The 15,845-nt window shown below is 39.4% G+C and overlaps 1 protein-coding gene across 1 annotated transcript in view; it reads left to right on the top strand.

Moving 5' to 3' along the window:
• The window catches only part of apbb1ip (amyloid beta (A4) precursor protein-binding, family B, member 1 interacting protein), a 46,599-nt gene that overhangs the window by 13,535 nt on the left and 17,219 nt on the right, over positions 1–15,845 (top strand). The window contains exons 2-7 of the mRNA XM_017481559.3: positions 877–936; positions 5,172–5,259; positions 7,075–7,364; positions 9,556–9,633; positions 12,853–13,012; positions 14,350–14,471. Coding sequence (XP_017337048.1) covers positions 877–936; positions 5,172–5,259; positions 7,075–7,364; positions 9,556–9,633; positions 12,853–13,012; positions 14,350–14,471 — 798 coding nt within the window. The remainder of the gene's footprint in view (positions 1–876; positions 937–5,171; positions 5,260–7,074; positions 7,365–9,555; positions 9,634–12,852; positions 13,013–14,349; positions 14,472–15,845) is intronic.

Raw genomic sequence — 15,845 nt, 5'->3', positions numbered from 1 at the left:
TCTAATTTCTTCTAAAGTTCGTATTCGGTTCTTTCCATTTTTGAGCCTTCGGATGTTTCTGCAAAGCACTGCAAGCCCTGACAAAGAATACATGCCTGGAAGAGTTATGCAAACCAAGCCATTATCGTCACATCAGTTGTTGTGCAATTTCTAGCCCTAGGCTCCACATTTAGTATGTATCTAGTATAGAGAATGCGCTTGTATGGAAACTGCTCTGTTCTGCTTTGAAGCACAGATATCTGACAGGCACTTAAAGCTGGAGAACCGGAGAATGTTATACAAACTAATGAATAACAGATATAAAACTGCACGGGGTTAAACTATAGTTGCAAGAACATTGCATTAACGTTTTAAACTAACGTGTAACACGTTCATTATCATGAATGTTCAACATTAATGGATCAGTAACTTTAAAAACAAACAACCTAGTGAGCCAAATAATCAACACGGTCCATGTTCAGTCCATCACAGAGACCAAGACTGCAAAAAAATGACTTGAATTACACAAAATCATCAATTAATATTCAATTATTAGCCTATTAAAAATAAAACCTTATGCTTGTATTGATATAATCTTATAAAGAGAAATATTCAATACATTCAACTATATTCGAGATTTCTGTTAATATATCAGGTTGTGATGTGATTAGAAGTGCGTTTGTTTTCTGTTTATGTTTATGTTTGTTGTTTTGTTTTGTTTTTTTTTTTACTTAAATCAGTATTTATTGGCATTGGTATGACATAATTTTGTCATTTTTTCTTTCTTTGGATAACGCTGATAATCCGACTCTCTCGACTTCAGTTTTGAGTTAGTCTTTGCTCCAGATGTTGTTGATGGATAAAACATCACAGTTTGTGGTTTCTTTTCTCTCCCAGATGGACGACATCGACGCCATGTTCACGGACATGCTGCAGGAGATGGATCTCCTCACGCAGGTAAGACGTGTTTTCTTCACCATTTCTTTATTCTTTGCTTCATAAAGACCTCGCGTTCCCAGAGCACTGTCGTGTTTTTAGCATTACGCACAAGTCACGATTCTACTTTCACCTGAAAGTGAGCTAATACACACCCACATATGGAATTGTGCTTGTCGTGCATCTTCATCCTCGAATTATCGTCTCCGTGTCCAGTTGGATGAATTTTCCATTGCCATCTGCTTTGACACTTTATCATCAGAAGTGAAAGTTGTTAGATGTGAGCATCTGGAGCAGAACTTACCCAGAAGGCATTGTGATTAGTTACAATTCACTGATCTAAACAATGTAAAAAAAAATTAGAATATATATATATATATATATTTAAAACAGAAACAGAGGTGTATATATATATATATACAATATGGGTAAATTGAAGCAATGATGAAAAAGAACTGTAAAAAATAATTTAATAAATATTAAAAGGAACCCCGACTATGAAGACTTATCCTGTATGTTCTCATAACGTAAAGCTCCCGTAAAATTCGCCTAAAACGCCTATCCAAGGCATTGCGAAAGTAAAATGAAAGCTGTTCTTGAACCATTTGGAGCACATGCATGGGTTTGGTCTCTTTTGAAAGCTGGACTAAGTATATGTACATAATTGGATTGTTTGGACCTTTGCCAGTGTGACAAGACTGTGGATTACTATGAGGTTTCATATGAAGTGAGGTACCGCCGTTTCGTAAGTGTTTGTTTGTATGTTGGTGGTCTGACAGAGACGCTGATTGTAGCTGCTGTTGTGATTGTATCTTGAACCGGTTTATATCAATTGATTCACAAGAATCTTAGCTTTCCAAAGATATATCTCTGTGGACATAGTATAGATTTGCTCATAACATGGCGACGATGCACCGGCGGGCCGGCAGAATTTTAACAGGATAAAGTAAACGACGGTGAGATGGCTGATAATCTCTAAAATTATTGATATTAGAATATGTTTTTATCATAAAATGATGTTTTAGTCTATATACTTACCTTGAACAGTTGCTGACAGAAGGTCTTTACAGCACTCTTTCCAGAGCTCTTTACAACAAACATTCTCGCTCTCGGTTGGCACAGACATGCAGTTGCTACACAGACACCAAGGCTTTTGCCCCACTCTCGCCTCCTCACCTCTCGGATCGTCTTCATTTCATTGTACGTGTTGAGAAATGTTTTCAATGTTAGCCTCCTCGCTTATGTTACATTCGGGTTCAAATTGAAAATGCTGAACGGAAGACACGTTTACATCACTGTAGGGTCGCTGGAGGATCAAGACCATTGCAAAACATTTGACGTCACTACCCAGAATGCATTGCAACGTAAACAGCAATGGCGGCCTACGAGCGAAAGGGTTTTGTGACATCTAGAGTGTTTTTGTATATCAAATATATATAAAGCGGTTGTAAGCGTTAATCTAATATGCTATGCAAGTATTCATAGTCCGGGTTCCCTTTAATAATAAAACGTTATGTGATAGCAAAATTGGATCATAAATTATTGAGCTGTTTACAACAACAACAAAAAAATAGCATTCATTGATTCAATATACGTAGCTAAATTAACATTTTAACTGGTGTTTAAGTGTCGAGGACACTGTACCTGTATTTAAGACGTCTTTTACCAGTTCAAAGAGAGTTGGCTAGCGTGCTATGAAACCTTGAGAGGAACCGGACTCAGAAGCGAATCCCGTCCTCATCTGGGTAACAACGCATAGTGTGAAAGTAAAAGAAAGTTCATTATGGTGTTTATATGAAGTCTGTTTGTTGAACTAGTCCACTGTTCACTAAAAGAGACCCGAGTGCAAATCTGCATGTGGTAATTGCAATCGCAGCAACCGTAGTCCCAGCAACCACAGCGAGAACGTCCATGTGGAATTGAGGTCCAAAAGCATTTCCATGGTACGTCAAGTGGTACCATCCTCAGCGATCTCCAGGCTGTAGCCTACAGTTGATGAGAGCTCCATCCAGAGGTAGGGCATCAGGATGGATCAGGCCGGTCCGGAGAGCAGAAAGGGTCAGGGTCTCTGGCATCTCCATAAAATCATGTGTGACACGACAGAAGGAGAGAGGGAGAGGGAAGTAAAGAGAGGGAGCGATTGTTACGTATCCTTACTATCCCATAATGGATAAGATTGTGTGCTTTGTGTAAAAGAAAGTTTATTCATGGTAAGCTTGAGTAAACAAATATGTTTTCAGCCTGGCCTTAAACGCTGAGACTGACTCATGTCATGTCAGTTCATATCTTAAACTTGCAATTCTTTAGATTTCATCAGTAATGTTTTTCCTTCAGTAGATTCAGCTCTAAATGTAGACGTAGGCGCTGTGTCTTCACAATTTCACCGTGTGAAGGGCTTTCCCAGGCTGACACACCCATAACTGTCGTATATGCTCAGTAACTCAGGTTTTCTGGGGTCTGTTGGCTGATGTGTAACAGTTGGCTAAATATCCGACCCAGAGATTGAATCGTTAGTGGATTTAACAGTTTTGTGAACCCTACAGTCTACAGAGTTCATGAGCGACCACCACACAGAGTGAAGAATGAGCACAGGATCCAGAGAATGTGATATTACACACTGAAAGCCACGGGTATGCTGGCTTCCCTGGTTTGCATCTTTTTAAACTGTTATAAAAAAAAAACTCAATAGAGAGATCTCATGACTTTAGTAGATATCAGGACTTTAGTAGAAGAGAAAGAGCTCTAAATGGTTTTATTTCCAAAGCTCCAGTGCTAATGAAGGGGTAAATGCAAGCGCAAATGGGTTTTTGCCTGGATCGCTATGTCATGTGCTAAACTAATCATATCTATCTCAACACTTAATTGTGTCATTGTCTGAAATCTGCTAAAGCCTAATATTTTTAATTAACATTGCCTTGTTTTCAAACCAAAATGACAAGAAGTACACTTACAACTAAACATATTGAAAGCACTATTAGCACTGTATGCTTGAAAATAAAGTACATATTGACTTGAAAGTCAAATTTAAATGAACATCAATTACAACAATCGTCAAATTATGACCGTTCATCTATAAAAAAAAAAGAAAAGAAAAACATCACAAGCTCTGTCCAGTTTAGGGAAAAATGGCGACGAGTCATTTTGGAGCCAAAAGGAGTCGACACTTAATGGTGGGTTATTTGTGAGCTAGCCAAATAATCTGATGCACTGAAAAGAAACAGAGTTCTCCTCACAATTGGACATGCCTTTATTCTTTTATTTATCTCCAAAAATGTACCAAAGATAAAGCTGTATAACAGTAACAGTCCAACTGTAATAAACCTTCATATTCAAAATAACACATGTGGTTTTCTTTAAAGTGTATCTATTATGGTTTTTCCAAATATTACCTTACATGTAGTGTGTTATATATGTAGCTGTTTGTGAAAGTAAAAAAAGTCTGCAAAATTTCAAAAATCAAAGCGCACGACAAACGGAGTTATCGACTCCCAAAAGAAGGAATCGATTCTGAACAGCTGAAAGGAATCGTTAGTGATTCCAGACTTTACTTCCTGTACTGACCTACGTAGGTTTGTAACAAAAAGCCTCGCCTCTGGTCTTCATCGGCTGCTCGCTGACAGCGGTATACCGATCACGACAGACTGGGACGTCTGACCAATCAGAGCAGAGTATGTTTAGAACGAATCCTTTAGAACGGATCATTTAACGAGTCGTTTTTGACACTGGGGGGAAAAAAGTTAACGCTGCAGTTCAAATTATCAGCACGTTAAAGTGTTTTTCGATCTTGGATGCATGTAAATCTATCGTATGAGACCTTTAAAACAAAATTAGACACGTTTCAAAAACATAATAGGTGCCCTTTAAGCCTTTGTCATGTTTCACATTTCATATTGAACTTTGTACTGAGTTTATAGCTCATTAAAAAACTATTTATATGCAGCACTCAGAAATGTTTGTCTGCTACAAAGCAGAAGTGATGTCAAATAGGAAGAAGAGTCACTCCTTCACTCATGTTTGACCAAACTGTGATACATAACCGAATCCAGGCCTCATTATTTCTTCTTTCTTTTCTTTTTTTTTTAAATGCCCAAACATACATCAGTTCACACTCTTGCATCTGTTGGAAAATCTCGACAACTACCCTTTACATATACAGAAGTAAAACTTCCTCTGCTGAAAGTAATACCGTGAAGACAAATATCTTTATAAGAGACGTTTGTGGTAACGTGTTCCTTATTTTATTTGTTTTTCCTCAGAGTCTGGCGGCTGAAGTTCCAGATTATCAGCCCGCCTCCGAGTCCAGCCAGCAAATCAACTTCTCCGTCGGCTTCACAGATCTCAATGGTAATAAAAGACATGTGACTCTGGTCTAAGTAAAGCAACATTGTTCTTTCCCTTACACGTATTACTGTATTTCCTCTCCTTACTCTGGGAGTGTCTGTTCCTCAGGTTTATAACTTTGCTGGGAAAACATGGTGTTAATTAGCTGTAAAATTGCAGTAAATTAAAATAGAGTGCAGGCAAAGAGACGTATGGAGAATGTCTGGCTACTGTGCAGACAGCAGTTAAAATCAGATTAGCATCAAAACACATGGGTGTTTAGCTGGGAAAGACAGACAGACAGAAAGAAAGAAAGAAAGACTAGTTTTTAATGTGGTTTTAATGTGTTTTCTGTTCACTTTAAAGAGCTGTATGTGGCCTGTATTCCCTTTTTTGCATGACCAAACCCTGGAGATAGTCACATAATGACTGGCAGGTCTACAGAAAGACACTCTAAACTGCCTACCTGCCGATAGAACATAGAAGTGTGTATTTTGGTCATTTTTACAGCTTGAGTACTTGACAGACCGAACAAATGATCTTGACTTTATACAAATATTGTGTTCGGTACTCTTTTATTTTTGGATTTGTACCCATTCTCCCAATTACGTCTTGGCCAATTTCCACCTACCAGAAAGCTCTACTCTATCATACCACCTGGGGAAAGTGAAGGCTAATGCAGGCTTCCTTCAAGACAAGTGATCCCAGCTAACTACATGTTTTCAAACTGCTGCGTTACAATAACACTCTCGGAGGAAAGTACTATCCGCCCACTGCCGCATATTTGAGCTCACAGACACACACGATTTGCTAGCCTCACTGTGATTGACAGGTGGGATAGTAGCAGCAGTTTTGCTTTCTCAGCTTCTCAGCGACGAACGGCTGTAGCTAGTTCAGGATTTGACCTCACAATCTCCCGATCATTTAACTGTTGAGTCGCTCTGAAGCCTTAAAAATGATTAAATGTGATGTGATGCTGCACTGCAGCAGAATTAAAAGTTTATTGAACAGATGCAGGAGCGACTTTGGACAAACTAAGCTTAATAAAGCGGGCTAGATATCTGATATCCGGTATCAGATATTGGGCCGATATCGGGATCAGAAATTCCTGGATCAAAAAAGAAAGAATCGATTCTGTAATAAACTAATAAGCTATGATAACATGCAATAAGCTATTATGTTAAAGTTATAATGAATTAAATTATATAGTGGTGGCTTGGTGGTTAAGGCTCTGGGTTACTGATCGGAAGGTCAGGGGTTCAAGCCCCAGTGCTGCCACTGTTGGGCCCTTGAGCAAGACCCTTAACCCTCCCTGCTCCAGGGGGCGCTGTATCATGTCTGACCCCAACTTCCTGCCATTCTGGGGTATGCAAAGAAAAGAATTTCACTGTGCTGTAACCTATAAAAAAAAAATTGCAGTCCTTTAAATTGTCTGCTTTTTCACACATTTAACTAGTAATATTTATTTATTTATAAGAAGCTTATTTGAATAATGGAGGCTTTGCTCTGATTGGTCAACACGTGTTTAGTTTTTCTTCTGATATCACCCCGAAATTGCTATAGTATTTAAAAAGCTTCTTTATGATCATGAAGACGCATATGATGTGTTTATCTTTATAAAAATGAGTCAAGTGGAGATTAAGTCTCAGAGGTGTTTCACGTTGCGTCAATACTTGACGTGTACAGGAAGTGCACCGATCTGATTTCGACATCGTTGAAAGAGCGGGAAAGATCATGACTGCTCCGTCATTTATACCAACCAGCCTTGACGAGGATTTTAATAAGCCTTTGAAATGTTTTTGTTACATTATTCATGAAAGTCTCTCTCTAACGTCGCAGCATCTCTAAATGAACTGGAGGATAATGATCTGGATGCTCTGATGGCTGATCTGGTGGCCGACCTGAACGCCACGGAGGAAAAGTTCGCTTCTGAGAGGGTGGTTGTAAAGGATCCCGAGCCCCACCCATCTCTACCTGTCCCAACAGCTCATTTTACCAACGCAGCCCCCCCACCCTCCCAGTCTAAAGCTGAACTGACCCGTTTGCCCAGTAACACCTCTGGTTTGACGTCTAGCACCAGCAACACTTCATTACCACCTCCTCCTCCTTCGAACTCTAACCTTTCTAGGGTAAATCTGAGTCACTCACACATACTGACACGCTATCATGAAATAGCACCTCCTGCACACAGGCCAGAGCTGATCACAGTTATCTTTAACACACACAGGACAAGACATGAGCTCATCTTGGTGGCTCGAAAGTCTATATTTAACATTAACGGAATAATCACATACACTTCACATGTTATTACATTAAAATGTGTATTTTTACATGTCATGCCCTGGATGTTTGATCTTAAGTAAACTCGTGAACAATATGTGATCCCACGGGGAAAATAATGATTCATGGGAGTAAATTACACCTGAAAAATTTAACCATGTGTCCTACTTGTGAAAAATTAACGCGTGAGTAGAAATCGCATACAAATTAAAAATATTTAAAAAATTAAAAATAAATTAATTAATTGTGTTTAATAGCAAGCAAAAAAAAAAAATCACAAAAAAACTTAAAAAAAAAAAAAAAAAAAAAAAAAGTAAAGACTACCACAGTGGATATAAGAAAAAGTTTACACACCCCCGCTGACATTGCAGGTTTTTGTGATGTAGAAAATGAAACCAAAATAATGACCAGCATAATGAAAAGCATAAATGCGAAACAAACAAAAAAATGTTTAAGGTGAAAAAAAAAAGAAATATAAAAACTTGTTCTTAAAAATAACCTGTTTACACAAGCGTGCACACTTACAGTATTTTTACAATTGTTAATAAATATCACAGTTGCTTTAGAACTTTATAGGAATTTGAGAGAGAAAACTGTTCTAGGTTTTGGAGGTTCTTCTGTATGTACCTACATCTTATTTAGACAAGACTAAGTACCATGGCGTTAGCTAAATACAATGATGTTAGCTAAGTACAATGACATTAGCTAAATACAATGATGTTAGCTAAGTACAATGGCGTTAGTTAAGTACAATGACGTTAGCTAAATACAATGACGTTAGCTAAGTACAATGACATTAGCTAAATACAATGATGTTAGCTAAGTACAATGGCGTTAGCTAAGTACAATGACGTTAGCTAAATACAATGACGTTAGCTAAGTACAATGACACTAGCTAAATACAATGATGTTAGCTAAGTACAATGGCGTTAGTTAAGTACAATGGCGATAGCTAAATACAATGGTGTTAGCTAAGTACAATGGCGTTAGCTAAGAACAATGGTGTTAGCTAAGTACAATGGCGTTAGCTAAGTACAATGACGTTAGCTAAATACAATGGTGTTAGCTAAGTACAATGGCGATAGCTAAGTACAATGACGTTAGCTAAATACAATGATGTTAGCTAAGTACAATGGCGTTAGTTAAGTACAATGGCGTTAGCTAAATACAATGGTGTTAGCTAAGTACAATGGCGTTAGCTAAGAACAATGGTGTTAGCTAAGTACAATGGCGTTAGCTAAGTACAATGACGTTAGCTAAATACAATGGTGTTAGCTAAGTACAATGGCGATAGCTAAGTACAATGACGTTAGCTAAATACAATGGCATTAGCTAAGTACAATGGCGTTAGCTAAGTACAATTACGTTAGCTAATTACAATGGCGTTAGTTAAGTACAATGGCGTTAGCTAAATACAATGGTGTTAGCTAAGTACAATGGCGTTAGCTAAGAACAATGGTGTTAGCTAAGTACAATGGCGTTAGCTAAGTACAATTACGTTAGCTAAATACAATGACGTTAGCTAAGTACAATGGTATTAGCTAAGTACAATGACGTTAGCTAAGTACAATGGTATTAGCTAAGTACAATGACGTTAGCTAAGTACAATGGTATTAGCTAAGTACAATGACGTTAGCTAAATACAATGGTGTTAGCTAAGTACAATGACATTAACTAAATACAATGGTGTTTAAATTTTATTACACATTACCGAAATAAAAACATTCTCCAGTTATCATGACAGAAATCGAGGCTGTATCTCAGAAATGAAAACATCGAGACGAGACACGAGATTATTAATATGAGCTGGGCAGAAGGGGGCGGGGCTTCCAGAGGGTCAGTTAACATCAGCGAGTGCAAAACTCCAGATTCCTATGTCAATTTTGTCATCTCTTGTTTTTATCACGGGGGACGAGACAGGTTTTGTGTATTTCTGACGGATGACTCATAGCGGCATAGTCCCAGGGTTAGCAGGTCTGTTTATGTCGTATCTGTGACGTGACTCTGATCTTTGTTTTGTTTTGTTTTGTTTTTCTTTAGGAGGAAATAGAAGAACAGATGAAAGCAGACAAAATTAAACTCGCCCTGGAAAAGCTGAAAGAAGCCAAAGTGAAGAAGGTGAGCAGCACATCAGAATCTATCTTTAGCTCCTGAAGAGAGGAAACGACCTAATATCACGCTAACAGGTCTTTATGTCCCCTTACTTTCTAGTGAACTGTGGATTGGTTTGTTCCTTGGCTAATTATTTTACACTTTGGGATTTGGACTCAATGTGAAAAGTATTATTATTATTATTATTATTATTATTATTACTAGTAGTAGTAGTAGTACTAGTTGTAGTTGTTGTTGTAGTTTTTACATACCTAGTCATTTTATGTCTTTCAGTTAATAACCTAAATCTTTATTATGGTCTAAACATTCCAGACTTTTTCGTGTTTTATTTGGTGATGTAAATATTTCACTCATTTTATTTGGTATGTCCATATTCAACTCTACCGGTTTGATGTTGCACACAGACGCTACAAGCCCATACACACACCCTCTCTCCCGCTCTCGTCTCTTTTCCGTCTTTTCTAGGTATTTAAACCCAGACTGATGTTAATCGTCCGTAGTTCATTTTATACGAGTAGAAATGAGTGCTGATCTCTACTCAGGAAATGGCTGATATCACAGGAAACACCAGAGAAACACATGCCTTGGCTAAGAGCAGATGCAAATGGTGGTGGTTTGTGGTGTTTCTCTCGGTGGCTTGTCTCTTCTGAAAGGTGATCTGAAACAAAAACCTTTTCTGAAAGTACGAAACAGGAGAGCACCGGCACGGCTCTTATCTTCCTCCAGGTGTTTCTTCTCAAATGTAGAGCAGCAGCATAAACAATATTTTCTGCTCAGAGAGAATAATTCAGGTAATTGTGTGCGAGTGTGTGGTATCACTTCTCAAGATAAAAACAATTTGGGCTCTTAAACATTAAAGCATTCTGCTTTTCTTATTCCCTCAAGCAGACCGCTACTGATCTCTGACCTTTATCAGACCTTTTCCACTCGGATGAACTTTTGCTTCGTGTTTACGTTGACCCATATTGTCCCAACATGTTCCAGACTCCCACCACGATCCTGAACTTGTAGGGGGAAAAAAATTGGAGCAGAGGTATTTTTAGTTAAATATATGAGGAGAAAAAAAAAGGCAGTTGTTAAGTTAGATTAGTTTGCTTATCGTCTTGGGCGATGACATCAAGAGTGTCCCCAATTTACCCCGAGATCCCCAAGAACGAGGCTAAATTGTGCGTAAATTTTTACCATTGCATGAGAATTGTGTAATTGATGTCACGTGAGAAGAAGACGGAGAAAACAATGTGAAAAATCAATAAATAAACATGCATGGGCTAATTGTTCTCCGTAAGCGTCGCAAGTTCAAATCGGAATCACTTTATTCGCCAAATATCAGGAATTTGTCTTTTAGATGTTTCGTACAATTTCGTACGATCGCGATTTCGCCGATTCGAGTAGTTTTCCGCAAATAAAAGCACAACTCTGCGGAATCCTGTACGGACTGTTAAATAGTAGATTTGAGCGTTCGCAAATTTAATACCCGCCCTTCGATGGGATGAATTGGAGCTCGCGATCGCTGTTTCTGTCTTCCGAGCTGCAATGAAATCGTTACGGACGTGCTAAATCAATGCACTTGCGCTGACTTCACCCAGCGGTTTGTATTTTTGCCGATCGATTCAATCGAACGTACAAAACGGACAAGATGACCTAGTGCGCCGCAGACCATGCTAGGCGAAACAGCTGCTTTTTTTCATCTTTTATAAACGACATATACATCAAGACCATTAGTAGTGTAATTATATAGTCACCGTTAAACATTACTCACAACACAAACTCTATTTCCCAGAATCCTCAGCCAAAAGGAACTACAAATCCTCATTCTAGTTTCCCTCGGACTTCTAATCACTACCACCTGCTCCAAATCAGCTCTCTCCCAATAAATAACCCAGCCTTCCAGTAAATCTTCGTGAAGTCTCGCGCCTAGCGGTTCACTTCTGAGCCGTTTGTTTGTGTATGCACGTTCCCAGTATTGACCCTGTCCGTGTGTTTACTGAGCTCTGTCTAGCTAAGTTAGATCTCTCTGCTGATCACTTGCCTGTTTATAGCTATTGATTTTGTGTTGCGTTTTTGGACCGGTCTGCTTCATGGCTCCCCCAGTCTAAAGACACGCGTTGTAGGCTGATTGATGTTTCCAAGTTGTCCGTAGCGTGCGAGTCCTATAGGAATTTAAACATTCTGGACAGGCCACGCTCTTAAGCAACGACAGTAGTTTTTGTCATCTTTCGAGGTGTGATGTGGAAGCTGAACAGGTGTGTGTGTGTGTGTGTGTGTGTGTGTGTGTGTGTGTGAGGACAGAAGAGGTCAGCACTTCTACAGGGTTAAGGTGTGATATTACACCAGTGCGCTGTTGAATTCTCGGTTCTCCGATATGTCAGAAGGTGTTGTAATTGACAGTCGTGCAGCTGCAAATCACAGGTTTATATTAATACACTTACATAAACACTTATATTAATACATGCTAACGTTTCTATAGTAACGTCTTAGACAGGGACTTGTACTCGTATCAGACGCTCCACGTATTCAAGTATTCAAAAAGCACGTGTAGTCGCTGATATGGTGAGGTTTTCTGTAAGGGGTCTCCAGTGTCAGAGGTAAAAGCTGTAACTTTAAGTCTATGGAGTTTACACTTTGTGGTTTCTTTGTAAAATCACAAGCTGCGTTTTTATTATTATTATTATTATTATTATTATTATTATTATTATTATTATTATTAACTTCAAGAGAAAAAAAGAGGGGCTGGTGAGGGAACAACAGTTTATAGCTCCTATAACATAAGTGATAACAGGAAGTAAATTGTTTCACAGATGATCCACAACATTAACTGTAACTTTAAACAGATAAAAGTATTATGGTCTTTTATTTATAAAGAATGTTCTGTATTGCTATTGTATAAGAGAAATAAAGCACTTTATTATAGGAAAATGAATACCTCTGGGATGGTAACAGTAGAGCACCCTGTTGTTGATTATTTTCCTACTGTATAACGGCACAACACGGAGTTGTTTTATAACTTTACATAATTAGCTCCTTGCATGGATTGACGCCAGGAGGGATTTTCCAGCTTCATGTGAACATAGGATTTATGAACTTAGGGAACATCGTAGCGTAAAAGTTATATCGAATAGAAGGATGTTCAGGATATCGGTGATGTTTTCTCTGAGCGTCTCGTCACACACGAGAGGCGTAGAGAGTGCGTCGGTGTTTACGTGAGCGTTGTTGTGTGTGGAACAGCTGATAGTGAAGGTGCAGATGACGGACGGCAGCACCAAGACTCTGATGGTAGACGAGAGACAGACGGTAAGGGACGTGTTGGACAACCTGTTCGAGAAGACACACTGCGACGGCAACGTGGACTGGTGCGTGAGTGAGACCAACCCGGAGCTGCAGACAGGTGAGACAGACAGACACGCACGCACAGAGACACGTCCTGTATATTTGTCTTGTGGGGACCTTGTACTGACGTGCAGATCCATTCGTGTTACGCTACACCTAGATCTAACGCTCTGTTTTTATCTATGGAATCTTTGTCGTTCTATTCGTGCGTGTCATCATGTCGGAAAAAGGTCGACTCTTATCTCAGGGATCGTTTACGAGCAGATTTGTCTTCCGTCTGTCGTTTTGCTTTTCTTTAACGAGCTACATCGCAGTCTGTGATCAGTCGTTTGCGTAGCCAGGGTCACTTCCAGTTATAAACGTAGGTTGTTCGTTCTATTAGGTGAAGAAAGCGACCATACTGACAGGCCGAAGTCTGACTCGCATGCAACTGAAGACATATACATCTTAAATCACGACCAGATGAGCAAGAGCCTGAAAATATCGGAGTGGCAAGTTTTTTGCGTTTTTTTTTTTTTCATGGTCTCTGAGGAAGTAGCTAAGCCCTAACACATCAGTGCTGTTCTTTCCTCTTGTCTTAAGTCTGTTTGTTCGCATGTGTGCGCCATACACACACCCCCTGTGCTAAAAATACAGGAAAAGCCTCACTGTGTTCAGTTAAAAAACGGTTTTCCTGTTCGAACCCATGCCCTGTATTTAACGCCTCAGGCCACCAGCACACCAGCTCCATTAAAGCCTTTTTCATCAGCGCATGAGCTCTTTTATCTAGACGTTAATACGTTGTAGAGGCTTTGACACACCGCTACAGTACTTGGGTGGGCGCTGGAAAAAAAACACTGGGGTTGTGAGATATAAACACTTGTCACTGGGAACCTCACGGGGACATCGAGTGGAACGTTACGGCTCTTACCGTATAACGTGTGTGTGTGTGTGTGTGTGTATTATTGAGTTAATGAAACACAAATGTGTACCACATGATTAAGTTTCTATAACAGCAGCTCTGACAGTGGGTCTGACTGCAAGGCATATCACAGGTTTATTATTATTATTATTATTATTATTATTATTATTATTATTATTATTATTAACATGCTATCGTTCCTACAGTACTTACACGGAGACTTGTACGGTGGACAATCCACATAATCTAAGACTATTTTTGATCAAATAAACACATGTAATCATTGATATGATGACGTTTTTGCTTAAGGGGACATTTATTTAGTGTTTATGGAAGGAGTCTCCAGTGTCAGCGCTCCTAAAATACACCTCAAATGTCTACATTTTGGCCCGCAGTAGTTTATGAGCTGATTCTGTATATTAAGGACTTGTGTAGAAAGGAATGCAGGATTGAATGTACTCGATGCTGATCTGACCTGAGAGTCTCCTCCACAGAGCGTGGGTTTGAAGACCACGAGAACCTGGTGGAACCTCTCTCGGCGTGGACGCGAGACAGCGAGAACAAAGTGGTTTTCCAAGAGAGGAAGGACAAGTATGAAGTTTTCAAAAACCCACAGGTGAGTACCCCTGGATCTCCCATGAAAGCCCTCTCGCTGACTTTCACCTTGCGCTTGTGTACTATGAGTTTTGTTCTTGGACGGGTCGTTACCTAACGTTATTTTAAATACGGTATATTGCACGCTTACAGATGAACAGTACAGTCCCTTGCAGAAGTATTTTCCATATTTGTTAGTGTTTGATTTGGGATTATATGTCTCAAATCTACACAGAATTGCCCAGAATATTGAAAGCAATATTAATATAGCAAGGTAAGGACGGAATTAGTCAGAGAAACAACCAGGAGGCCAAGAGTAACTCTCGAAGAGCTGGAGAGATCCACAGCTCAGATTTGGAAAAGCTGTTCACGGGACAGTCGTAGCCCCGGGCCTCCATGAAGCTGCCCTTTATGGAAGCGTGGCAAGAAGAAAGCAGTTGTTGAGAGTCAAGATAAAAGCCTTGTTAAATTTTGTGTTGGAGACTCAGCAAACGTGGAAAAAGAGACCAAAATTGAACTTGTTGGGCGGAAACCCTTATCACTACTTATCACCTGGAGAGCACCATCCTCACTGTAAAGCACGGTGTTGATAGCATCATGTTGTGTGATAGAGTTAAGAGCACGGAAAGGGGAACTCGCTACAGGGCAATCTTGCTGTACAAGGAAAGTTTTAAGATTTAATCAAAACTATTATATGATTTAATAAAGATCTTTATGATGGTGCTCCCTGGGACAGGCTCCAGGTTCCCCGTGACCCTGAAAAGGATAAGCGGTATAGAAGATGGATGGATGGATGATGGTACCCTGTATATTATTTATAGAAATCAAATAAATACAAGTAAACAAAATAAACGGACAACTCCAGGGACACGGAGAAACATCTGATGAATCAAAACAGTCTAAAATTGACACAATGTTTGTTTGGCCTTGGCAGTAACTGGATACTGATCACCACCTGAGAGGACCATCTCTACAGTGAAGCGTGGTGGTGGTAGAATCATGTTGTGGGGTTGCCAGAGATTTGAGACTGGGGCAGAGCCCAGACTGAAGTGCGAGTGAGAATTGATTGAGAATGGCAAGACTTTTGAGGGAAAATAAAATCGCTGTTCTGTTCACCAACGCTCTCCATCCATACGACAGCCCGGGTAAAGCGATGGGTGGAAACATCAGGATTCAGACGTACAAAGCTGTAATTGTAGCCAAAGGTGGTATTAACCCAGGCAACAAATGTCATAGCTTAGTCATTTGATTAGTGTTCATTTTTAATCTAAATTTAGTTGAGGAATTAGTCAATTCGAACAGTTCTAGCTTGTCCAATCGACCGGTTCTAACAGCTCCATCTGTTTTTATTCACTGAGTAAAATTTGTTATTATTTAGTCGTGGTTTTTGTTGTCG

Source organism: Ictalurus punctatus, chromosome 1 (assembly GCF_001660625.3).
Source record: "Ictalurus punctatus breed USDA103 chromosome 1, Coco_2.0, whole genome shotgun sequence".
NCBI lineage: Eukaryota > Metazoa > Chordata > Actinopteri > Siluriformes > Ictaluridae > Ictalurus > Ictalurus punctatus.
This window is presented reverse-complemented; position numbering and strand designations above follow the sequence as displayed.